This window comes from Antennarius striatus, chromosome 1 (genome assembly GCF_040054535.1).
Source record: "Antennarius striatus isolate MH-2024 chromosome 1, ASM4005453v1, whole genome shotgun sequence".
Lineage (NCBI taxonomy): Eukaryota > Metazoa > Chordata > Actinopteri > Lophiiformes > Antennariidae > Antennarius > Antennarius striatus.
The window spans coordinates 21,206,661-21,231,991 of record NC_090776.1 but is presented as its reverse complement, the minus strand read 5'-3'; the positions used below and the strand labels follow the sequence as shown (position 1 = coordinate 21,231,991).

The window sequence follows — 25,331 nt, the reverse complement described above, 5'->3', positions numbered from 1 at the left end:
CTACATCGGTTTCAATGTTGAGTAAATCCCCAACAGTGTCACCAGCAAAGCCCCCTCACACCTCCTCCATTAGACCGAAGCACAGATTTCCACTGGTCAAATGTTCAGTTCTTGTGTTCATGGTCGTGGTCAAAATAAATCTATTCTGCTTGTTGATTTTTCTTAGAAGTGTTTTTGTCAGCAGCTCTATGACTAAAAAGGCCTGAATGTTTCCTCAAGTGTCGTCACAAAAACCACCAAGTGCTGTGACAAAACTGGCTCACATGAGGACCGACCCAGGAAAGGAGGACCAAGAGTTCTTGCAATTTTCCACACTGACTGACCGCCAGTTCACAAAGTCATGATGGTCTGTTGTTCCTTTTCACTTTGCTGACTGGTTCATGACATACATTGGATTCTAACAGTTGTCAGATGGGGTTGTCAACTGTGTAACCAACCTGACTTCTGCACAACACAGCTGATCGTTTCAAGCCCATTAAGAAGGCAAGAAAAACACAAATCAATGTTGAGAAAGCACATCTGTGGAGCGGAATCCATTTCAAGTGACTGCCTCATGAAGCTACTTTGAGGACTCTAAAATATAACACATACTGGGAGTTGTTGCACCATTTTTTGGTTTGCTGCATAACTCCACATATCTTGCTTCATAGTTTTCATGTCTGAAGACATGTAGAATGTGGTTGAATGAGGAATTTTGTACTAAAAATTAAGAACAAAAACACTGAATGAGAAAGTGTGCCCACACTTTTAACTTGTAGTGCATATACATTTATTTTTTTTACATTTTTATTAAAGCTTTTATTAAAGCTTTATTAAAGTTAATTTCACAAACAATTGCAATCATCTTGCATGGGCAGAATTCTTGCTTCTTCTGCTGTCATATGTACATTTATTTTGAAATGTAGCTCGACCAACCGGATATCACGTTTCATGTAGTTGCTGTGGCAACAGGACTGTATCTCAGTCTGTCACTGTTTTCCCGTTGATTCCTTGTGACGACGCCACAGTGAATCAGATGTGGAGGGGGGGGATGTTTCCGACAGAGAATCGGAACCAGAGATTCTCCACGTCCGGTTCGGTTTCTAATAATTAATTCAATGTGTGGTTTAATAGAACGAGGCGGAGGGAGTGCATGTGGCGTTTTGTTTTTCCTCTGCATCTGTCCGGCCCGACAGCATCGCCATCATCCACAGAACCGAACTAGTTACTGTTACATCACCATTCGATGCAAACCGCATTTAATTCCACCACAGAATGCAATTATATTCCAGCACTGAGATTAATAATCTGATTTGCACACACACTTAAGACACTTTAATAAAGTTAAAGCGACTTATGAAACTTTTTTAAAAAATAGTTTAAACATGTTAAAATGTGGACGTATTTATCAGAAGTTCTTTAAAAAAAAGTGCATCCCTAAACCCAGGACTTTATAAATAAATAATAAGGCAGTAATGACCAGTTATAGTGACCCACACACACCTGGTTCACACTAACACGTGGTTAACCGTGTTGACCCAAGTGAAATAAGTCAGTTTTTTAAAATAATTTTCATACATTTACTTTTTCCATCAGACAGAATTAGTTTACTTATTCCTAAATATAAACTGATTAATATTGAAACGTATCAGCTATGCTCAGTTGGAGGACTCCTCACATGATGATGTGTGACGTCACATGATGGCTTCATGTGACAAGTCACAAGCAGACTAGTTTCACTCTCCTTCCATCATCCTGTTGACGCTGCTCCCGTCACGTGTAGACAGATTGATCACCCTATCAGTCAAGTTTATTGATCGATGATCAATAATACTGATGACACATCAGTCTTATATAAAATGAACATTTATTAATCAAATTAACTTGGGATTTCATGCCACTTTACTAAAGTTGTCCCTTTCAAATATATATTTGACGAGCGGGTCATAATAAAAATAATATTTTATAACTGCATTAACGTCCAGTTTGGACATCAGTTACACAAAAAACACAGAATTAACCCAAACTACACTTAAAAACACTAAATGACCAAAACTTTTTTAAAAAGTGGGAATTTTTTAGTTAATGGGAGAAAAATCAAACATTATTCCCTCCCCGTGTATTGGTATCACAGTGAAAATGTGGAATAGTGAAAATGTCATCAGCGGGACAACAGTCGAGTTACACAGAACCTACACACGTGTTCACGCATAAAAATTATTGAAACGCTTCATAAAGTCATCCATTTAATAAAATATATTTGCAAGCAAAATACACAGTCACTTCTGTGTGAGCACTCAGATATTTCTTCGCTAATTTCGATAAACAATTCAAGCCGTCCTTTTTTTCTCTTTTTTTTTTTAAAAACCACTAACTCATCTACCTCGGCCAAAACAAGACTGATCTCCTCCATCAGGGTTCTTACAACATCTTGAAACATCTGCCTCCACGTCTACTTTTTATTGGTTGTACAGTTACTAAAATCATTCAAGCCGCTATGTAACATTGCATTGCCAATGGTACAAATAAGAAAATATGACCCCCACCCCCCCAAAACGTGGAATGGCTACACAAAAGGAACATCGTTCTCTCCTTGAACTCACCAGTGACAAAGTTTAGTACATATACATCATCTAGGGTTGTTATAAAAAAAACAAAAAAGAAACTGTCTATTCAGCTTTTAAAAATCTAGATAAAAATGGATGTAAGAGACTTAAAAATAATCTGAATGTGGCTGATTAATGGCAGTAACATCTCCCTGAAAGTTGCCCTTGTATTTCTGCAATTTTTAAGACATGTTCTCTTTTTTTTTCAAACTGAGATACTTTCAGCTCTTCAGTGAGGATTATTGAACATTAATTGGAAGTGTGGCAATAAAATAAAGCATTATCTATAGAACGGATCCACTCCCATCTATTTAAAATCAACCCGATGACACACTCATGTAGAAAATGTAAAAGACAAAAAGGGGCTGAGAGGAAAGTGATGATAGAAGAAGAAAAAAAAAAAGAAAAAAAAAAGATTTTCATTGAGTGAAAATCTTAACACCAAAAGGCAACAATGATGGAAGGAATAAGAAAGTCCTCTTAAAACCATTTTTCATTGATCCAAGTCTTTCCTGGAAACATGATTTAAAACAGAAAAAAAAAAACTGGAATCTTAAATTATACCGGTGAACATTATGTTTAGGATGAAACTGTCAAACTAAATCCTCAATAATTAAAAACAAACAAAAAATGTGACGCGTCTGTTTACACGTTTGAGGCCCGCGTCCATCACCGGTCCATCATGCTGAGGATCATCTCGGGGGTTAGGTCTCCGTTGGGCCCCTCGGACGCCTGTGCCTCCGGGGCGGCCCCTTCTTCCTGGGACAACGGCTCCACCTGAAGGGATGACTTCCCCCCGCCGACCACCACCTCCTCTACGGCCTCCTCGTTGTCTTCCTCGTGCTCGGCGCCCGCCTCCTCTTTGACGACGATGTCGTCCACCTCGCCGGTGGCCTCGTCCTCCACGCGGATGATCGCGGCCGCTGTGGGGGACAAGTGGGGTCAGTTTGTAAAGAGCAGCTCATCAAGAACGATACGGGGGTGAGCGCTCTCCTCACACTGACCTTCTGGCTTGTTCTTTGGGGGGCGTCCACGTTTCCTTTTGACTGGGGGCTCCACGGGGGCTGGAATAGGGGTGACGGGTGGGGCCTGTTCCACCTCGATCTCACTGGACAACTCATCTTCCTCTTCCTCTGGTTCCTCCTGTTCCACCTCTACACACGGAGTCAGAATGTCAGCAGAGAGAACAGTCATTTATAACCGCTTTAGAACACCTCCTCACAACTGTCAATGTCATACTTTACAGCGTTGCAGTAACGAAACTGATGGCCTGTAGGTGGCAGCAGTGCTGAGTTTTGATGAGAAAACAGCAAATGAATTAACCTCAAAACACCTCTGGATTTCGTGTGTGTTAGAAATTCACAGAGTGTAAGCATGTGGATGATGTCATGTGACCGGGAACAAAACCTCTAATTACAATTTTCTGAATGCATTCAAATCAGAGTCCATCTCAGTGTGGATTTTAAGCACTGGCTTGGTTATCGTGTGTGTGTGTCTCCAGAGATGACCTCAAAACTGAAATCACGTCACTCATTTTTCAACTAAACAGTAAGTCACTGTACTTTTGTAAAGATTAATGTTTAGTAAAAACAGGGCAAAGAATGTAATAAAAATCTTCAATAAACGGCCTATTTTAAACCTTTTTCATAAATAAACCACACTGGATTATATATTGTTTTTTGAAAAAATTAAAGGTTTTTAGGTGTGCCTTATATTGCGGAAAATAGTTTTACTTTAAGGGCCTCTCCAACTCATTGTTAACACACATCTTTGCGTGTTGAACCGCCACCATAGCCAACACATGACGTACCTGTGTCTTCATCGTCATCATCCTTTCTGCTCTGCATCTTCCTCTTCCTCCCCCGGCGTCCCCTTTTGGGTGTGGGAGTTCCATTTTCTTCATCGGCGACTTCTCCGGAGCAGTTATCAGCGTGGCGCAGCATGGTGTTCTGTGGAGCACGACACGCGTCAAATGTTGCCGTTCAGTGTCCTGCTGCGAATAAAAACATCACGGCTGAATAAACGCAGCCTAGTCTTACCCGGCGAGTGAAAGTCTTGTTGCACTTGCTGCACACAAATGCAGTCGGGACAAAGTTGGGGTCGTGGTAACGCTTGAAGTGCATGTCCAGCAGCTGCTTCTGCCGAAACGTTTTCTCACACTGGCTGCAGGAAAACGGCTTCTCTCCAGTGTGTGTGCGCTTGTGCATAATCATGTGACGCTCCTAGACACCAAAAAAATGATTCAGCACAGCGAAATGGAATGACTAGAGCAAGACATGCATCATTGTCCCAACGTGACGCTCACCTGTCGGCAGCAGTAGTCGCACTGGTCGCACTTGAAACGCTTCTCGTTCTTGTGGGTCTTCTGGTGTTGGATCAGAGCGTATCGCTCGTGGAACACGGCGTCGCAGTAGCGACACCTCTTCCCAGTCTCGATAAACGAGTGCTGCTTCCTCAAGTGAACGCCTGGAATAACCAACAAGAAAAAATGTTGAACGGTAAATTTTCTACTACACTTCACAAAGATTTTAAGAAAGGAGAAGCCTTAACGAACCGAGGTCACTCTTGCGTGCGATGACGGTATCACAGTGTGGACAGTGGAACTTGGCCACGTTCTCTGTGTGTTTCTGCAGAATATGCATCTTCATGGTGCCGCTCTGGGTGAATCGGGCGTGGCAGATGTAGCATTCATACGGCTTCTCGCCTGGGCGCAGAACAGAATTTCATTGGTGAAGCAATCCTTCTCAAACAGTTATCATTACTCATATAGTGTGTATTACCTGAGTGTGTCCTCATGTGTCTCTTCAGCTTGTACGTGTCTCTGCTAGCGTAGCTGCACAGGCTGCACTGAAAGGGACGCTCCCCGGTGTGGGAGCGGATGTGCCTCTTCAGCTTACTTACCTACGGAGAGAGAAAAAACAGGAAGCTAAAGATGTGACCTTCCTCTAGTGAGACGTCATCTGCATAGAACATAACTCGTAGTAACTTGCCTCCACGCTGCAGTAATCGCACATCGAGCACTTGAAGGGCTTCTCGTGTGTGTGTTTGTAGCGACGGTGACGCACCAACTCCCCGCTGGTCACAAACGCCATGTCGCAATCTGTGCATTTATGTGGCCTGGTGCCTAAACGAACGGAAGACGTTCAAGCGTCGCTTCTTTAAATCTTTACATCCCATGCCAAAATCTTTAGTTAAATGTCGCCGTTTGCGTTACCGGTGTGTGTGTTCAGGTGGTTCCTCAGCAGCGTGACGGTCCTGAACGCCCGTCCACACAGGTGACATTTGTGCGGCCTCTCGTCTGTGTGGCTCTTCATGTGCCGGTCCAGGTTGGAGCGCCTGGGACAGGTGTAGCTGCACAGCTCACACTGGAACGTCTTCTTCACACCTGGGGGGCGATATGTCCATTCGGTGCATCGTGGGTAAAATGATTTTTACAGCCAAAAAACAAAATAAAAGTGTTTTTGACTACAGTATTTTCCACACTATAAAGGTGCACCGAAAGCCTCCAATTTTCTCAAAAACTGACAGTGCGCCTTAAAGAGCGGAAAATACTGTGTTTGTGAGTTTTAAGCAGCTGCGCTGAATCCAAACCTTTCTTCTTGATCTTGGTGGGCTTCGGCGGCTTCATGTTCCCCACCACTTTTTCTGCGTTGACCTCCGACAGCAGCCCCTCCTGCTGCTCTTCCTCAAAGTCGTACACAGATACATCCATGTCACGGTCGCCCTCTCCATAACGCAGGCGGCTCTTCTTCCCCTTCTTCCCTTTGCGGACGGTGGTGATAGGCTGGTAGTCGGGGTCCTTGGACCATTCGGGGTCTTCTTGCTGAGGCGCGGGGGGCTCCTCCTCCGCTGGCTCTTCCTCGTCTTCCTCCTCGGCCCTCGTCCCTTGGAGCTCCTCGTGGGCTGCCTGGAGCTCCTCCTGCTCGACGGTCTCCACTTCACCATTGGCACCCACTTTCACCACCTTACAAGAAAACATGGGGAAAAACTAAGCCTTACAGCAAACTTAAGTTCTTTTCAGCAGCGATGCAGAACCAGGGACGAGGTGAAAACGGCTGAAGCTGGAACACAGGAGCCCACAGAGAGTCAGCGCTCACCTGGAAGCCCTCAGGCAGAGGCAGGGTGTGGCAGATCACCGGCTCTGCGTCCTTGTTAGCTGCCGACGCGTCGACGTAAGTGGCGTGGAGCCCCTCCACCGTGGACGTGGTGACGGGTACCTGCACCAGCTGAAGCTGCCCCAGCCCCAGAGCGGCTCCCGCCTGCTCCTCCATGTTCACCACCTAACGGGTATAAAAGAGACGCCTCCATGTGGTCAAACGCCAAACGACAAGCTGTAGTTTTAACCTTTGGTTTACGCTAACCTGTAGCGTGATGATCTGACCCTCGTCGCCACCGGTAACTGTCACTGTGCCGCCACCGTCCAACACCTCAGTCTTCATCTGCAGCAGAGTCGGGTCCAGCGCGTCCATCACCATCATCTCCATGTTCCCCGCCACCTCCCCCTGCGTCGTTATGGCCGTCCCCTGTATCATCGTCTCCCCACCTTCTGACAGGACTTTCCCGTCCGCCTGAGTGGTTTCCATGGAAACAACTTCACCCTCCATGGCGATGGCCAAATAACACCCTTAATGTAGAGGACATGGATCAAAAAACAGACTTAAATATGCATTTATAGAATTTTCAAGCTTCACTGTTAACATACCACTTTGTTTTTACCATCACATCAGTTCACTATAAAAACACACACTCCTGTTACATCAGGTATGACTTTAGTCCTAAATAAGGAACAAGTTTAATAAAGAACTCTCGCGGGGTTAATTTTCCTATAAGGGACTAAAACCATCAGGTTGACACACGTTTCTATGTAGGATGTTTCCATGTTGTCACAAGACCATTAGTGGTGATAATGCAAATTACTTTGATGTCGAATTACACTTTATCATTTCAGAAAACTAGAGACACCTTTAGTTAAATTCTGCTTTGCATAGATGAGGGGTGTCACGTTCTAACCAAAACCCTAACCGAGAACCACATCAGCATAACGGCTGTCCTCCGAGGGCCAGATGTAACTAATAATAAATGTAGCTAATTTAAAATACGTAACTACGTAACTACTACTTAATGTTATATAACTCTAAATTCTTATTCAAGTTTGTTTCTCTGTTATAACATAAATCCTTTTAATTTGTCAGGTTATTAAACCCACAGAACTCCATCAATCAAGGATCAAACCATCAATGAATGAAGAAAAATAACATCAAACACACGTTAGCACAGTAACTTTGTTCAAAACGTTTTTGTCAGTTTAAATGGGCTTAAGTAACTGCATTGTGGGAAATGTAGTTTCATGTGTCAAAGCACGCTTTTGATCTATTTATTTTTAGACACTCTGACAACTTATGCTCTCGCGGGCCACATAAAATCATATGGCGGGCCACATTTGGCCCCTGGGCCGGGAGTTTGACACATGTTGCGCAGACGAACAAAAAAATGTGACTGCATTCACACAAACCTCCACTGAGAATCAGGATTTAGTTGTAATTCAGATGATGATCACAGTGGACCGCGTACTTCGAACTTTATTGATAGTTGGTGAACCTACACACTGGAAAAGACTGATTCAATCACCTACTTGTAGAGTTTTAGGACCCCCCCTCCATCTATATCTGTTGTTAGTGGAAGAATTTAAATGTTTTAACAAACAAGTTGTGGTAGAAAGTATCCTAATACAATAAAACCAGCCGTCATTGTTTATCCCATAATAGCAATCCAGGTCTAACAGCCCAGCAGGGCTGCTTCGATTAATACGCGCGCTTGCACGCGCGTATTAATCGAAACCTGTTTCACCATATTTCCCAATCGAGTCATCGATTGATCGATCTCTAACCCGAAGCTTTGATCTAAACTACTCTCGAGCCGAACGCTCGTGCTGTCGGTTAACGTCAGTCAACTCGGTGGCGCGAGAGCGTCTGAAAACAGGAAACAAAGGGCTCGAGAAGATGGACGACGGGCCCGAACACATCTAAAACCCCAAAGACGCACAAACACAACCATCCCCGCCAGAATCCTTCGAAATATCCGCCACGGAGCGCCTAATCGCCCAACTGTGACTGGGAGTTACGGTTTATAGACGGATTTAGTGCATTTTGGACAACGATAGAGGGAGACAAACACCCCCCACCAGCCGCCTGGCCGGTAAGCCCTACCGTGACACCTAGAGGCCGTCGACGGCTCCTACAAAAACGTTTCCGCGTTGACGGGTAAAGTAAACGTTCCACTCACTCTCGGGTTCTTCTTCTCGCCGTTATATTCTCTCCGAAGTCTGGCGGCTGCGGTCGCTGGCGTCGGTCCCGCTGTGACCGTTCGTACTGGTCGAGCACCGGACTAATAGTTTTCTCCCGCTTTAGCAAGACTGGGCCCAACACAAAATGGCGGGCTATGAGCGCTATCGCGCATGCGCAAACACGATGCCCCAAAGAGGAAAGGGGCGTGGTCAGGCTGCGGCTGTGGGTGATGGGCGCCAGATTTGAATTCTCGTGTGGGCGTGGTATCCGGTTCCAGCGACGATTATCGTCGATAGAACTCACAGGGTAAATTGAATATTATTTCAGTGAGGAGAAAAGGTTGTACTCCCCCAAGATTGACATAAAAAATTTAAAATGACCTAAAGTTATTTTTTAAATCGACGTCATGAGGTAATAAGTACAATTCTGTTAAATTAGTCATTTGAGGGTTGTACTTTGTGCGTGTGGGCAGCCCCTCAACAAGTTTGAGATGGTATAGTCTTTAAAGGGTGTCAGCATACAGTAATCTACTACTGTATGCAACTGTGGACATTTAATGAGGTATTTCAATATACAAATAAGGACTCAATCCATATGGGGATCAGTACAGTTAATTAAAATTTAAATTAAATTAAAAAAACATTAATAAGGAAACACTGACTGATAAACATGAGCTGTTGGGATGATATTAACCTCCACTTCCTTGCAGCCTGCAGATTATACAGAGATGCTTATGTACTTCATGGATGTAGAAATGTTATTTGGAAAAACAAGTAAGATTTAGACTACATTATATTTTTTCATTTTCTGTAAGGGTTTATCCTAAGTATGAGTCACTGTGGGCTGGAACCTACACCTGCTGACGTTGGGCAGGAAGCTCAGCACACCCTGGACTAAACATCTGCTTCATCACAGGGACACATGGAAAGAAAACAATCACATTCATGCCCACGGTCAATTTAGAGTCACTTCTCCTGCATGTTTTTGATGGTGGCAGGAAGCCAAGTAACCAGAGGGAATACACACACACACACACACACACACACACACACACACACACACACACACACACACACACACACACACACACACACACACACACCTGTTACATCATACTAGTCTATGTGGAAAACCTGGCTCGGTAATTAAAAAAACAAGTTGTTTATTGTTTGTTCAGTTTTGCGTATTAGGTTTAGAGTTAACCGCTCTGGGAGGTAACCGGAGATAAACAAAATACTCTCTGCTAAATAAAAGAAATATTATCCACATTGTTAAATGATAAAATTAATTGTTGTTGTCTTAAGTTATGTTTGATAATGGAGTGTTTTCTAATCTCCGGTGTAAATGACGCATTTAGGTGTCTCAAACTGGGAATTTTATTGTCTGGTTTGAATATCAGGAATGGAATTTGGTACACATGCACTAAAGGGGAATTACAATTCAAGGTACACTCATATTTTTTTATTGTCTTTTTTATTTATTTTTTTATTTTACACTGCACTAGTTAAGGCTGTCCCTTCCAGCATACTAAAACATCTGTACTGCATATGAAATAAATAATTAATTCGTTATGTAACAGCAGAACATTTTGTCCATTCTGGCTTGTCTTTGCAGTACGTTCATAGCTTGTCGCGGCTCAGGATCCACGGGTGACACTGACATGTGTGCGGTCACTTTGTGACTCCCAGCGCTGGTGCCTCTTTTATTTCTTCCTCACGGTCTTCCTCTCGGAGGGGCGGGGCCTGAAAAAGGCGAGGCTCTGTTGTCCGGTCTGTCAGTCTAGCCGGCCTGACCACACCCCCTCCTCAGCAGAGCCACAGCCTGGCCCCGCCCCCCTGGTAGAGGCATTACATACTGCTGCTCCAGCTCTTAGCAACGGCGCCTCGGCAACAGAGCTCCACAGCAACAGCGTGCCGTGTCTCCCCGATGGAGCTGCCATTGGGCGGACCAGCGCTCAGGCACTACACCCAGAGCAGACCGAGACCCCACCGCCAAAAACTCAACTACCGTCCCAGCAGACCGCAGGTACTGTGAAGGGTGAGCACAGGGAGGGTTAGCAAAAAAAAAAAAAAGGAGTGTGAAGGAAAATGGAAGGAGTGAGTAAGAGAGGAGAGATTTAATAGGGTACAGAGGGGAGAGGCAGGGGGAAGGGAAGGACGGAGGGGGAGTGCTGAGAAAGATGCCGAGTCCCTGCTTGAATAAGGCAGTCCTATTGTAATGGTTCCTGGCTGTTTAAAGAAACCACACTTGGAATTTTCCCTGGATGTCTCCTTTAGATCTCTCGACAGAGATCCAGTGGCGTTAGCGTTTGCTTCAAAGGATTGAATGTGTGATCATCTCCATTTTCGATGGAGCTGATCAGGTTCTCACGAAGCTGTTTGGCAGCAGAACCATAGGCACTCCCTTGAAACCGGTGCCCAGGGAGATGAAATTCGAGCAATTCCCTCGACAAAATATCATGACTTGTGCTAATTTTGAGATCTGCAGTCAACATCCAGGTTTTTGTTGCCACTTGTGGGCACAGATGTCAATTTGATTAGAGTCATGCAACACTGCAAAGCTGCCATGTTATTATGTTAAAGAAATTTTTACTGTGCTTTAAATCTGTATGTAAAACCAGTGACACCCCCTCCACCCCCTCCTCATTTTGTACGTTACTGAGCAACTGACTCCCAGCCCCAGGAGGCTGGTTTGTAGCAAGACTAGATGAGAGATTCAAACCAAAATAGAGAATAGAGGCACAAGTAACACTAGTGCCAGAATGTGTGGGTTTTTCAGAGATGAGTCTTATGTAATGAAAAGTTTCATATAATGCAAGCTGATATTGAGCTTACGTTGTCTTAGTCTTTATGTACAATGCATTTTGTGTGTGGTGTGTGTGTGTGTGTGTTGTGTGTGTGTGTGTGTGTGTGTGTGTGTGTGTGTGTGTGTGTGTGTGTGTGTGTGTGTGCTAATTAGGAGACAATAATTGAGAGTGAAAATGAAGTCCTTGAGTTGATGGGGAGAGTGGATGAAGGAGTTGAAGAGTTCTTTACTAAAAGAGTCCTTCCCACTGATGCACTGTGAGTATCACCAGCTGTCACTTTATTGTCTTTTGACATTGAGCTGGCCTAAACGTATGCTATATAACCAAACAAACACATTATTTATTTGGGATATGATCCTTCATCTAGGACTACTCAAGATGAGGAATCTATCATAGTTCACGAAGTTGTCCCTGCCAGCTCTGTCCCTTGTCCACCCCAGACGAAAACACTCAGGAGGAAACTTGGTGATTTCTTTACACTCAAAAAGAGACGAGGTCTAAAATCAGAAACCAGCCAGGAGGGCCGTCCCAAAAAGGCCTCCATTGCTGATTTCATTCGCCCGCTCAGAGAGGTCGGCAGAGCCGATAAAGAGAAAGATAAGGACAGAGTGAAGGAGCATGACAAGGAGAATGAAAAGGAGAAAGCGAAAGAACATCCCATCGCTGTTGCTGGAGACACAGCTGATCAGGAGACACCTGGTGCCCCCCCGATGAGGGGTGAAGGAGCGCCTCCCCGTAGAGCACTCAGAGAGGGGAAGTCCCAGTCTCTAATTCTGCTGTCTGGCTCGTCAGCAGCAGGAACCACTAATGCCAGAAACACTGCAAAGGTGAGTGTCAGCGGACTCTGGGTGATAGATCTGCACGTTGAAGTCAAAGCTCACATTACTCTGCTGTGATTTCAGAAACAGTTTGAAGGACAGCATAGTTTTGAACAGAAACTCCATCTCATGCTTCAGCGCATTGGAGTTTCCAAAGCTCAGCCAGGAGAGACACAGGTGTGTGGATGTCTGGTTTTTAGATATGTGTTTTGCATTTAAGTCTTTAAAATGTATGAATACTTGTTTTATTCTTGCAGAATCAGGAGGGAGAGATGAAAAAAGCGGAATCTGAAGGTATATCCTCTGATCTATATGGATAATTTAAAGTTGTCTCACTTAAATTATTCTTTATTAATTATTAGAAATTTTTGGACATGAATTTGTTTTTGTTTTTCGAATCAATTCCTCTTGTAATTTATGATATTTTGGCCTCAGGTACCATAATTGACAATAAACCTGAGGCACCCTCAACTTTTACAAAACCACGAACAATGTCTGCATCATCAGGTGAAACTCAAACACTTGTCAAATTCACCAACTCATGGTTTCCGATGAGACAAACAATTTGCACGTTTGTTTTTGCTTTTTTTAGATACCAGACATCAAATTCGTGCAAGTGTGTCAGCACACGAGTCAGCAGGGAAACCCGCTTTGCTTCCCAAGCCAGTTCTCAAGCCGGGTCCCCCTCCCACAACATCTGGTCGCAACACACCGGAGAACGAGCTAGCCGAAATACAGGAAGGGGACTCAAACACTCCCCCTGAACAGAGTCCAATTGCAGCTCCGTGCCTCTCTTCCTCGACTGCCCCCCCTACTACTACCAGTCCTACTCTACTGACAATCTCGAGCTCGGTCCCAGACTCAACTAATGTCTCGACTTCCCCTTCGAGTACTGTACTGACCTCTGACACAGAGATATGCACTGATATTAATGCTACTGCATCAGCCACACCTACAAAAGTTACAGAGCTCAACGACAAACCCTCTACCCCCGAATTTAAAGCTACTACTACTGCTACTATTACTACTACGACTACTACTACGATGGAACTACCAACCACTAGCTCCCCGACAACCATTACGAGCCCAGCAACACCCACAGAATTCCCCACCACTGTCTCACTTGTGTCCGCTGCCTCTGAGTCCGTTCCTCGAAGTCATTCGGACACGTCCAACCCTACCACAGTCACTCTGCCTTCTGTTCCCACCTCAGAAACTGTTTCTGTTCCTTGCGATGAAAGCCCAATTTTCACATCAACAAATCTACCAACTAGATCAACTTTTCCAGAGCCAAATGGTGTTGTCTCAGTTGATGCCACTCTCCATGCTTCTGCTTCTGTTGTCGCCACAGATTCTTTTTCCCCTACCATTACGTCAGATCCGTGTGGTACTACGACTTCAGTTACTGAATCTAGTGATGATGTCGCTTCTGACACCACTAGTGTTGTAACTTTAGTTTCATCAGTAATTAAAGCAACATCTCCTTCTTCTGACTTAGTTGATATCGCTAAACCTGAATCCCCAATGGTCTCGTCCTCCTCCCTGGTTTCCTCAGCCCCTCCTCCCTCCAGTTCCACCTCTGATACCACAGCCACTGCAAGCCCGACATCCACCAATGATGTGGAGTCTGTCTCTGCTTCTGCCGTTAGTCAGACAGCCATCCCTAGTTCTGCTGATATCTCTTCTCCCTCCACTTCCTCCAGTGAAACAAACCCTACAGACACCACCACGACCACCACTAGTTTAAACCGTGCAGATACCACTTCCACCACCAGTTCAGCAACTGCAGCTGCAATTAGCTCCCCACTCCAGACTGACTCAGACCCACCTTATCCCAATGACACCGATACTGCCCCAACACCAACGATCTCTAGCCTTCCCCCTATAGTTAACTCAAGCTCTACTGACCAAGTTAGCAGTCCAGCACTATCTTCACAGGTTTATCCTGAAGAAAGACCCTGTTTGGAGCCAGCAAAAAAGGCCACAGGTAAATTTTGACTTGTGCAATATGATATAATTTATGCTTGAACGGATGGATATCTTTGTGATTATCGTGATTTTTCTATCTCAACAGCAGATGAGGCGTTTGAGGTGGTTCAAACGGTCAAAGAACTGGAAACAGATGAGAGCAAGAGAGTTGGCAACGTTGGGAATGAGAATGAGAAAGGAAAAGATATATCAGCTTCTGTCGACAGCGCAGAGATTCTGAATGAAGTGCCAGAGGAAAGTGTGAAAGAAGGAATGAAAATAGAATTGGTAATGGCTGAGCCTGCATCAGGGAAAGATGGTGTCCCGTCGAGCAGTGAGAAGGTAATAGAGGATCATAAACCAGAAGAAACCAAGACAGTGCATGAGAAGTAATTGAAAAATAAATGAATTGTTAAAATACGGGACCAACTACTGTGACGGGTGCAGGAGAGGCCACAGTAAAGGATACAGGGGGTGTGGGATAGATGATCCATGGCACTTCCTACAGGGACCACCATGTTACAGCAGCACACCACACAGGGTGTGCCACTGGACCAAAGAACTGAGATCCCCTTGTTGTGATGTAATCAACAAATCCAGCAATGTGTTTGTCCTTTTTTTAAATTATGTTTGAACTTTTGCATTGCACGTATGATTATGTACCATAAGACAACTACTGTGGTAAACCACACCATGTTTACAATAGATGGATAAGAGACATAGTTATGACTATTAAATGGAATATTGAACAGACTGAGTCATTTTTTATATTGATTAAATACTTTGTACTTCACTCAAGATACACTTACCAACTCTTTTTTGATGCAATGTGAAGACCAAGTGTTGCTACTGAAAGCCCAGGAGAACGTTAGCAGGTAGACCTACATTTGTCTATTTATTTATGTACAGTTCCAACTACTGCTGCTGTCAAGAACCAATTTAAAGGTGAAAAAAATAACACTTGTCTGAAGCATTCGGGGTTTAAAATGTCTTGTATATAGATGCATATATTCATTACAGGTAATGTTAGTAAAATGATATATAGTACTCTGAAATCACTGGCATTTGCAGAGGTTTGAAATTTGCGGATTACAAATGGTATTTCTTAATTTGATTTCTATGCCGCTTATTCAAATGTAACAAACCTTAACAATTAATGTTGAAATAATTATTTTGAAGATATTTTGAAATACACTGACATCCCCATCCCAAACTAAAGCTTAAATTGGTTTAATTTGCTTTTGCAATGTTTTCTGTTGAATTTATCAACAAACTTGCAAAAAGGTGTTTGTTTTCACGAGATAAAATGAACTCCAAGTTTCTATTGAAAACCAGAGTGGAATACATCACATAATGCACTACTCATCTTGACTTTGCAGACCCCGTCAGCCCAACATTACTGGCAAATAGAAACCTTTTGTTACTGTGGGTAGGAAATGGTGAAACATTCAAAGAAATGGAACGAGATTTTATTTAAACACTACATTTTCCTCCTTGATTATGACTATGACTATCAATTTTTTATCTGATTTGATAAATCCAAGCAAAATCCATGTCATGTGACAAAACTTACTGTGCCTCATCCACACCAGCAGGAGGCGCTGGAAGGACGCGTCACATAGAAAACCCTAACTTAACCTGGAAGAAGAAGGCAGAGCAGCAGCGACTCCAGGGGAATTGTTGTTGATTTCCTGTAAAAAATTTCTGCAAAGATATTCCAACGAGCTTCAAAACCACCTTCCACCCGAGATAAAACACATTTCCAGGAGGATTCGGTCCTGTCGTGCGCTCTCTGGAGATGTCGATCGTCCCTCCCAGTCGCTCGTCCACCGGCTGGCCGCGCGGTAGTGCCGTTCAGTTCGGGAACAAATACATCGGCGGGCCCGCGAAGCCGCTCACGCTGGAGAGGACCATAAACCTGTGAGTTCTAAAACACAGATGGTTTCCGTTTGGTAAATAAATAAACCTGCTGGTAAACGGACACCGACAACCGACACTCAAACGTGACGCTCGTTCATTCATCTGGATGTAGCCTTTTAAGCTAATGGTTAGCTCCGCAACACATCGGATGTCCCACTGAACGGACTGTTACTGACGGGCTTTGGTGTTCCAAAGGAATTGATTTGCTTATAATGAACATGAGACTAATTATAAAATCAGGAAAATGTGTGGAGGGTTTTAATCTCTAAGAATACAGTATTGTTTGTTCTGCTAAAAATCACATGATTTCTTTGATAAGTTCAAATATTATCATTGCATTTTCATTTTGAGCTGCAGAAATCCATTAATTTTAGATCAGAGTTGTAATATTAGTTGGATCAACTAAGACTTAGCAGGTATGGAATCAGTTAGTTTTCAGGTTTTCTGCTCAATACCTGTGGATTGTTTGTGTCATTGTCATTCATGAAACTGAGGAACTCTCACTACACTAACCCGTCTTTCGCATTTTTAAAAATTACATTACTGTACATGAATACACATATTAAATAGTCAAAAGTTATTGTAGAAAATGATGAACACATTTACTGTTTCTTTTACGTCATTTTTAGTCAACTGACTTGATTGCATAATTTAATTTGAACTATGAAATGTCATAACATAGTGAGAAATGTCTCTGCAAGTTCTCAGATCCCTTATTTATAAGTTGTTTGTTTTTACATTAAAAAATTAATGAATTAATAAATTAGATGAATTATGTGTGCTTTTCTAGACTTCGGTTCAGGCATGAGATGCATGTTGGAAGACAGTAATTTATTTTCTGGGAAATTCTGATTAATAAGAGTTTTCAAAAAGGACAATTTTCTGTTGTTTACTTAAAGTTAACCACAATAATAATAATAATAATAATAATGTGTACATTCCAGCTGTGTTTTGGTCATACTCCCTGACCTTCATGTGTGTCTTCGTACCTCAGATATCCTCTCACAAACTACACATTTGGTACCAAGGAGCCTCTGTATGAGAAGGACAGCTCAGTGGCCGCCCGATTCCAGAGGATGCGGGAAGAGTTTGATAAAATGGGAATGCGAAGGACAGTGGAGGGAGTTCTTATCGTTCATGAACACAGGCTACCTCACGTGTTACTGCTACAGCTGGGCACCACGTTCTTCAAACTGTGAGTCTTTATTGTGAAATATTGCTCAGCAGTTTGAAGCAATGTCTGACCGTTGTCTTTGCTCCAACAGACCTGGGGGAGAATTGAGTCCGGGTGAAGATGAGGTGGAGGGTCTGAAACGCCTGATGACCGAGGTGACCCGCATCACGGCTCAGTTTAAGCATCTTGCTGCTGTGAAGGTGTCTGACTCTACATGAACTAACATGTGTTTGAATATTAGATCCTTGGACGACAGGATGGCGTGAAGCAGGACTGGGTGATTGATGACTGTATTGGCAACTGGTGGCGCCCCAATTTTGAGCCTCCACAGGTGAGTAGAGGATTTACATAATCAAATTAATGAAAAATAGTTATATTAAATGATAAATATTCAATGATATGTCAGTGTGTTTTAGCAGCCAGTGTCTACAAAATATGTTTTTATCATTTGGAAATTAAATTCTTTTAGGATTATGAGACCTGTGGTCACATTTACTGTTGGTACGACTATAAAATTATAAAACCTTCTTTCTCTTTCAAAATCTTTCTTGATTGATGTAACTTAATTTATTTAGATTCAAATGACTGGTGAGAGGGACTTGTCTTATATTTGTTTAATTCATAACTAATGTGTAGCAGAAGGCAGGAATTTGATGAGTCAGTCATCATGTGGCTCATTCCTGCTATTTTGAACTGATTGTGAGTCTTCTGTCTTGCAGTATCCCTATATTCCAGCTCACATTACCAAGCCTAAAGAGCACAAGAAACTATTCCTGGTTCAGCTGCAGGAAAAAGGTCAGTATGAATGATGTGTGTCTTGTGAAATGTATTTGAACATTAAAATCTGCTCGAGAAAAAGGTATGAGGGTGTCATAGCTTCTGATCCCATCTGTGATTCATTTTTCTGCAGCGCTGTTTGCCGTTCCCAAGAACTATAAACTGGTGGCAGCACCTCTATTTGAACTGTATGACAATGCTCCTGGATATGGACCAATCATTTCCAGTCTACCGCAGCTGTTGAGCAGGTATTTTATATTTTTAAGCCCTCATCAGAGTTCCTGTCTGCACAACCTTCCTCCTTTTTGAAAAAAATTTTTTTTTTATTCATTCAGCTTTTTTTATTACGAGTCTTTCGACGAACTGAATTCTTAAGTAAAAATTATTGTTCTTTTTTTAGGTTCAACTTCATTTATAATTAAGTGCACTGGACAGAGGTACGTCTGGTTGTCTCTGTGAGTGCAGCCCTGTCGGACTGAAGATGAGAGACAATTTGATGAAAAAAATGTCTCATCTTTGATTGTCACAAAAGAAAAGCTTGTAATGTCAGGTATATTGACATTTTCACAGGGGTGTTGATACTGTTAGAAGAAAAGGAAATTGTCGTGTTTATGTTCTTTTTTTTATCTTGAGAAACTAATTTTTTTTGTAGTATTCAAGTCTGTTGCAGTGTGACTAAGAAACTGGTTTTATGTCCTCGGAGAAGGCCCATGTTTGATTGAACAAACTACATAATTGATTTTCCTGTTATTTTAACCTGTAACAATGCTTTTTTTTAAAATAAAGAAATCCTTTTGAGTGTGTTTTTATAAAATGTAGAGTATGTGGTTGGTTACATGGTGCATGTTAAAAAACTGTTAACAGTGTGTGGAAAACTATCAAAAGTATTTCTGATGACAGTGAAATTGGTGTGTTTGAAGGGTGTTTACATGATTGCCTTTGTGAGGCTGATACTTGCAAGCTGAGATCTTGCTAACATTGTCAACAAATGTTCAATGCTGGGGCACGAAGTGAAATTAACAATAATATTTCAGCCAAAATAAATATTTGTCCGTGCTGAAATCGGAAGCATTTCAACCTGGACCTTGATCAGTGTGTCCTGTCGTAAAAAGTTGTTTCGCCTTGAATTTCCAACGAAAGATTGAAATAGTTTGTTAATAACTATCTAAAGCCTCTTTAAAAGCAATCCAAATATAAAATCAGTTTTCATGTCTGCAAACGTTAATTATTGAATCAAGTTATTCAAAAGGAGAGAAGGATCTAAATTGACAACTTATGAAAGTTACTGATCTGGTTGATGTAAAATCAGGATATGTAGTTTGGGTGTTTGAGAATGAGATTTAAATTCATTCTTTCCCCCATTCTGCCTTCAAGTCCGTACGCAGGGCAAAAAAACAAACAAAAAAAGTGCGAATACGTCATTCATGCGCGACGGATGAACCATTCGCAGCGACTCTCGTAACTCCTGTCAATGTGGTAGAAGTCGGACTGAATCTGTGCATGAAGCCGGTGTGAACCAGCCGACACCACCGCTGACGTCCCGGCGCCATGGCCTCCAAGCGGCAGCGGGGCGACGGCGACAAGACCGCGAAGAACCGGAAGAAAAAGCCCCGCGAAGAAGCGGCGAATCTCAGTTCAGTTTTAGGAGACGAGCGGGTGAAGGCGGCCGTGAAGGAGGCGTGGAGCCGCAGGACTCAGTTCAGCCACGGTCAGTTTCATTTTATGTCATAGTACTTACTTACTGCAACAGCAGAAACAAAAACGTTAAAATCCCTGATGATGTGCACATTTTATGTTTTTAATTGTCCAGTTGTCCATGTTGGGTTTATGTAATACACATCTGTCAAACTCAAGGCCCCGGGGCCAAATGTGGCCCTCCACATCATATTATGCGGGCCGCGAGAGAATAAAAGGTCAGAATGTGCTTTGACAAAAAACAAACAAACATTTCCCACAATGCAGTAATTAAGACCATTTTAACTTTGAGAAAAACATTGTGAACAAAGTTAATGTCCTTACTTGTGTTTGATGGTTTTTTTTATTATTCTCTTGGATAGTTTGATCCTTGATTGATGGAGTTCTGTGGGTTTAATAACCTGACAAATTAACAGGATTTATGTTATAACAGAGAAACAAGCAAACACTTTTTTTTTGTGTAACTGTAATGTTTGTAACTTGAATAAGTAATAAATTCAGTTATTTAACATTACAGAGTACTGTAGTTACATTTACTTTACATTTAGTTGTATTTAGTTACATTTGTGAGTTACATCTGGCTATTTAAGGACAGCCATTATGCCGATGTGTCCCTCTGTGAAAATGAGATTGACACCTCTGGTTTAGTAGATCCTGTGCATAAGCACAGGATCATCGTGTCCTGCACACTGATGATCGTGTGTCACTTGTTTCTAGGAGATCTGGAGTTGGACTGCCAACCCTTCCCTCACTGCATCATTAGGAACTTCCTAAGCAGCGAGGCTTTCGTAGAGAACCTGCAGAGAGAACTGCTGGAGCTCGGTTTTCACAACAAGTCAAACGATCTGTACAAATTTCAACAGGTTGCTGATCAAGCAGATGTTTTTACTGATTTATTTCAGTGGTTGTTGGTGTTTTATTTACGTTACTGTGTTTTTGTTCCGTACAGTCAGATGACTTGAAGAAGAGAACCGAGCCACATATCTCAGTACTGAGGTACCAGCATCACTTTATGTTGATGTGCATCACCCTGTATCCATGTGCATCACTCTGTGCCATGTAGGGCCCACCATACTTGTTTCGCCTATATAAATAATTCAATGAAATAAGTAATTTAATATATTAAAGTTAAATAATTAAATTTTATATTGTTTTATTTACATGAAATAAATTATTTTTCTGAATTAAATACAGTAGTAAAATAATTTTTACGCCTTGCAGTTGTTGAGGGCCAAACTCTTTTATGTGATAGTTTTCAGATGTCATCTGCATTAGTACCACTCCTGGTTTATGCCTATTTTAAAAACATTTCGAAATGACAGACACAAATCATGCTGTACAATACTATAGATTTATCAAAGTATAAGAATTTATATTCAGCCCCAAAGATTAAAATCAAACTGAATAACATTTCAAAACTTTGTAGTGTAAATCATAAATAAATCCCTTTCCGTTGTCAGTTTCACTAAGGATATTTTTTTGGAATCCACTAACACATTTTGACTATAAATATTATATAAATCAAATTATCTTTAACTCTTGGTAAAAAATGAAAACTCAAAACATTCTCATTTAACATGAAAGATCCACAAGAAACGTCTGATTATCTGTTCATCTTTATTAAAATGATCACACAGTTTATCGCCACACATTAATAACACAGCTATAACACATTTTGAAAGCTTAAAAGGAACGACTTTGTTTTAATCAAACAGTTCTCCCTGTTTACCAACTGGCCAATATGGAATTGAAAATACAGGAGAGTGGATTTTTTTTTTTTTTTAAAGAAGGATATTAACCAACATGATTAAATAAATGCCTGGAACTCCCCACCAGCTGGAGAATTTTTCAGTTTAGGGCATGTGATCTGTCTCCACCAGGTGGAGACAGATCACATATCCTAATTATTACTGAGATATGTAAATTTCTTTTAAATTCATTTAGTCTTGTTGACTCTGAGCAGTGGTAGCATTAACATTTGACATGTTATGACAATCAAGAAGGCAGAATTGATACTGATTTACTTGCACTGAATCATCTGAGATGCTTTGGTGATGATTTTACAAGCAGCAGTAAGAGCTGCAAACCTGCCAAAACATTTATTGTCTGACTCAGGTCCAGAGCATATTAATATGTTGATGTATAAATCAAGACTAAAGCGCAAGACAAGACTTTAATTACTCAGAGTGAAAAATAATTGACAAATCTCACATTCACTCCAACATAATTAAATACAAAATATTTAATGAGCTGTGTTTACAGGGGTTGAACATCTAATTTCTTTTAAATATGTAGATATACAGTGATTATTGGCTGTACTATACCTGCTGAGTGAACACAGCCTTTGAAAAAATAAATACCGTGATTAGATGCACAATAACAGCCTCCTCTTGTGATCATCTATTATTTATGTCGCAACAAAATGTCATGGTAGGTTTGAACAGTTGAGAACTCCATTGGTGTGCTGAGGCCTTTACCAGGCTGAAGGCTCAGCTTGATTGTCATTATAAATGAGATGCACTGAATGCAATTTCAATCCATCTGTTTTCAGGACCGTTCTGTTTGGGTGTTTCCGCTCCTGGCTCGGGGAAGTGTTGGGGGTTGAGCTGGAGACGACAGTGGACGTGTCATGTGCGAGATATGAATACACGGGTGAGCCTGAGTGTGTTTTCAGCCTCTTTAAGACAGGTTGTTGTTGATTTATCTCCTGTATGCTTCTATTATTCCGCCTTTGTTCTAGATGTTCTTTTGTGTCATGATGATGAATTGGAGGGAAGGCGCGTCGCTTTCATCCTGTATCTCGTGCCTCCGTGGCAGAGCAGCGATGGGGGAACCCTCGACCTTTACTCCACTGATAGTAAGAATCCTTTTTCTATGTGTGTTCATTATTTTAGATGATGTTGTATAAGTTTCACCTTTTTCTTTTATTCTTCTTCCTCATCAGGTAATTTGCAGCCTCAGACTATCATGAAGTCGCTTGTACCATCTTTAAACACGCTCGTCCTTTTTGAAGTTTCTCCAGTCTCCTTTCACCAAGTAAGAATTGCTGCTCCCTTAATTTTTTTTCATGATGCACGCAGCTGTGATTGCAGATTGATGATGTTTGTCACGTCTATCAAGGTGTCTGAGGTTCTGACGCAAGACAAGCATCGTCTGTCTCTGAGCGGCTGGTTTCATGGACCATCTTTGCAACGTCCTCCTCGCCACACGGAGGCCCCCATCCCTCGAAACCCACACCTACCAAGAGATGTGAGTTTGTTTTAAGGGTACAGTTTCATTAAAGTAGTTTATCAGGAATTGAAATTGAAATATTGATTTGCTTTACGGAGTCAGATGAGAAGAAACGGCATCTCATCTGTTTGACAGCAACCAAGTTGACTCAACTTAGAGTGAAAAAGATGATAAATCTTTGTCAAAATGTAAAATAAATCCTTCTATAAATTATGAATATTAAGACCTAGCTCTAAATGTAGCATCAGTTTATTCTGCACAAAGACCAGAAGAAAAAAATGGACAAATTTCAGCAACAATTGATCTTTTTGTATTTGTCTCAGGAAACTGTGCTGCTGGAGTGGATCAATCCTGTCTACCTGGACATCAGCTATCAGGAGCAGATTCAGGAGGAGTTTGAGGACAGTTCAGAAATTCAGCTGAAAGATTTTCTCAAGGTACAGTATTTTGTGCACCTAAAAGCCTTTGATTTTCTCAAAAACCTTATAATTCAGTTCGCCTTGTGTATGAAAAACTTTTTGAAATAGGCTGTTCATTGAAGGTGCGTTTTATAATCCAGTGCACTTTATAATCCAGTGCGTTTTATAATCCAGTGCACCTCATATATGAATTTCTTTTCTAAAATAGGCCATTCGTTGAGGATAAGCCTTATAGTCTGGTGCGCCTTACAGTGCGGAAAATACTGTAATTGTTTGGTTGTGTGTTTCAGCCTGTACGTACACTCTTGTTTCCTGATCATGTGACTGTCCTCAGGAGGAGAAGTTCAGAGAGGTCAGAGAAGCACTAAGACTCACCCAAATTGAGTGGATGAAGAGGGGTCCACCCAATAAGAGGTAGGAACTGTTCCACCCTTCATCAGGGAGGTCATGTGATCGTCCATATTCATTTAGTACACAAGTATCTTTAAATTTTTACAGGGGTGATATTTGGTGCTCTGCTGAACCAAATTCTTCTCCTCATACGCTTTTAGATGCTATGAAGTGGCCTCTCTGGACAGCCTGCCACAGTGTGTGAGTGCATGCTGGGAGCTGCTGCATTCAGAGGCTTTTTTCCTGCTTCTCTCCAACTTCACCGGCCTTCGACTGCACTACCTGTGTCCGGCTGACGATGATGACGGTGCGGATAAGAAAAAGGCAGAGGATGACACACGTGAAGGAGAATCCTCACAATCAGCACATGCAAGCAGGGACGATGGTATGTGTGTGTGTGTGTGTGTGTGTGTGTGTGTGTGTGTGTGTGTGTGTGTCGGTTTTATCAGTCCACACAGCTGAGTGTGTCCTTTTCATCACTTATTTGTGTTTCTCAGAGCTGAGCACACCTTTATGCAGTGGTGAGCTGCGTCGATGGACTCATGGCAGCTACACACTCCTGCATGATGCTGAAGCTGCACGGGCGGAGTACGCCCTTGATCTCGTCTTACCTTTTTGTGGTACAGGTGAGTCTAAAGACACGCACGCACGCACGCACCTCAATATGGCGACTGATTCACCATTTATCCTTCATAGATTGGCAGTCAGAGTTCGGAGGCTTCACCTGTTATGTGGCGAATGAAGAGGATGAGGAAGTGAGTGTTGATTCCAGTATAAATTTAAACGTAGAAAGGATAAATATGATACAAGACATGTGTGCTTCACACTTCAGTGGTTGTCGTTGCTTTGGTGTCATCCTCATCACAGCTTCTGACAGTCTATCCAGAGGACAATTCCCTCGCCCTGGTCTACAGGGACAAAGAAACCCTCAAATTTGTCAAACATGTCAACCACAGAAGCTCCACGGATTCATCCAGCACTTCTACCTGCAGAACACTGTATGACTTCTGCTTTGTGTACTATGAATAAATACTTATTCTTCATACTTTATACTGTGTGTGTGTGTGTGTGTGTGTGTGTGTGCGTGTGTGTGTGTGTGTGTGTGTGTGTGTGTGTGTGTGTAGACTCACCTACATCGCAAAAATCATCTGCTCATTCTCAGCCAACTGCAGTTTTTTTTTCCTGTGGTGAGATTTTCTAGGATTTTCCCAGTTTTCTAGGAAGACTACTGACTTAGGTTTAATTGATATTTTCCTTTCCCTAA

The 25,331-nt window shown here is 42.2% G+C and overlaps 4 protein-coding genes across 6 annotated transcripts; 3 read left to right on the top strand and 1 right to left on the bottom strand.

Annotated features, from left to right (window-relative positions):
* Window positions 1-2,212: 2,212 nt before the first annotated feature.
* On the bottom strand, window positions 2,213-9,009 carry LOC137593006 (transcriptional repressor CTCF-like). Its single transcript, XM_068311567.1, has 13 exons — window positions 8,868-9,009; window positions 6,947-7,209; window positions 6,683-6,865; window positions 6,177-6,549; window positions 5,800-5,970; window positions 5,576-5,709; window positions 5,366-5,486; window positions 5,140-5,289; window positions 4,891-5,051; window positions 4,625-4,807; window positions 4,396-4,534; window positions 3,590-3,739; window positions 2,213-3,508 (listed from the first exon to the last, which is right to left on the bottom strand). Exons 2-13 carry the CDS (start codon window positions 7,187-7,189, stop codon window positions 3,255-3,257), a joined length of 2,262 nt encoding a protein of 753 aa, XP_068167668.1. The 5' UTR covers window positions 7,190-7,209; window positions 8,868-9,009; the 3' UTR covers window positions 2,213-3,254.
* Window positions 7,876-15,209, top strand: LOC137592991 (uncharacterized). 3 transcript variants are annotated; one of them, XM_068311548.1, is made up of 9 exons: window positions 7,876-8,780; window positions 10,484-10,894; window positions 11,828-11,931; window positions 12,043-12,502; window positions 12,578-12,670; window positions 12,751-12,787; window positions 12,929-13,000; window positions 13,086-14,480; window positions 14,571-15,209. In XM_068311548.1, exons 2-9 carry the CDS (start codon window positions 10,796-10,798, stop codon window positions 14,852-14,854), a joined length of 2,544 nt encoding a protein of 847 aa, XP_068167649.1. In that variant the 5' UTR covers window positions 7,876-8,780; window positions 10,484-10,795; the 3' UTR covers window positions 14,855-15,209. The 3 variants fall into 3 exon arrangements, with proteins under 3 accessions (XP_068167649.1, XP_068167639.1, XP_068167655.1); XM_068311538.1 differs by having other exon boundaries at window positions 7,879-8,780; window positions 14,568-15,209; XM_068311554.1 differs by lacking the exon at window positions 12,929-13,000 and having other exon boundaries at window positions 7,879-8,780; window positions 14,568-15,209.
* Window positions 15,210-15,723: 514 nt separating this feature from the next.
* Window positions 15,724-19,148, top strand: nudt21 (nudix hydrolase 21). The gene is made up of 7 exons (XM_068316286.1): window positions 15,724-16,381; window positions 17,376-17,576; window positions 17,647-17,710; window positions 17,797-17,886; window positions 18,275-18,350; window positions 18,466-18,580; window positions 18,733-19,148. Exons 1-7 carry the CDS (start codon window positions 16,260-16,262, stop codon window positions 18,752-18,754), a joined length of 690 nt encoding a protein of 229 aa, XP_068172387.1. The 5' UTR covers window positions 15,724-16,259; the 3' UTR covers window positions 18,755-19,148.
* A 481-nt stretch (window positions 19,149-19,629) lies between these two features.
* Window positions 19,630-25,127, top strand: ogfod1 (2-oxoglutarate and iron-dependent oxygenase domain containing 1). Its single transcript, XM_068315930.1, has 13 exons — window positions 19,630-20,040; window positions 20,745-20,890; window positions 20,977-21,023; window positions 22,579-22,679; window positions 22,768-22,884; window positions 22,972-23,063; window positions 23,148-23,276; window positions 23,582-23,695; window positions 24,012-24,091; window positions 24,229-24,452; window positions 24,565-24,693; window positions 24,764-24,822; window positions 24,935-25,127. Exons 1-13 carry the CDS (start codon window positions 19,881-19,883, stop codon window positions 25,094-25,096), a joined length of 1,560 nt encoding a protein of 519 aa, XP_068172031.1. The 5' UTR covers window positions 19,630-19,880; the 3' UTR covers window positions 25,097-25,127.
* Window positions 25,128-25,331: the final 204 nt, after the last annotated feature.

Bases quoted from the DNA above. Each gene is read 5' to 3' on its own strand.
- LOC137593006 (XM_068311567.1), bottom strand. From the start codon at position 7,189: ATGGAGGGTGAAGTTGTTTCCATGGAAACCACTCAGGCGGACGGGAAA. The intron at 3,740-4,395 runs GTACGTCATGTG...CTCCGTGTGTAG, and splicing joins TGATGACGATGAAGACACAG to AGGTGGAACAGGAGGAACCA. The intron at 3,509-3,589 runs GTCAGTGTGAGG...TGTCCCCCACAG, and splicing joins CCCAAAGAACAAGCCAGAAG to CGGCCGCGATCATCCGCGTG.
- LOC137592991 (XM_068311538.1), top strand. From the start codon at position 10,796: ATGGAGCTGCCATTGGGCGGACCAGCGCTCAGGCACTACACCCAGAGC. The intron at 12,503-12,577 runs GTGAGTGTCAGC...CTGTGATTTCAG, and splicing joins ATGCCAGAAACACTGCAAAG to AAACAGTTTGAAGGACAGCA. The intron at 12,671-12,750 runs GTGTGTGGATGT...TTATTCTTGCAG, and splicing joins CTCAGCCAGGAGAGACACAG to AATCAGGAGGGAGAGATGAA.
- nudt21 (XM_068316286.1), top strand. From the start codon at position 16,260: ATGTCGATCGTCCCTCCCAGTCGCTCGTCCACCGGCTGGCCGCGCGGT. The intron at 17,711-17,796 runs GTGACCCGCATC...TTTGAATATTAG, and splicing joins TGAAACGCCTGATGACCGAG to ATCCTTGGACGACAGGATGG. The intron at 18,581-18,732 runs GTATTTTATATT...TTCTTTTTTTAG, and splicing joins CTACCGCAGCTGTTGAGCAG to GTTCAACTTCATTTATAATT.
- ogfod1 (XM_068315930.1), top strand. From the start codon at position 19,881: ATGGCCTCCAAGCGGCAGCGGGGCGACGGCGACAAGACCGCGAAGAAC. The intron at 22,680-22,767 runs GTGAGCCTGAGT...CCTTTGTTCTAG, and splicing joins TGCGAGATATGAATACACGG to ATGTTCTTTTGTGTCATGAT. The intron at 24,092-24,228 runs GTAGGAACTGTT...ATACGCTTTTAG, and splicing joins AGGGGTCCACCCAATAAGAG to ATGCTATGAAGTGGCCTCTC.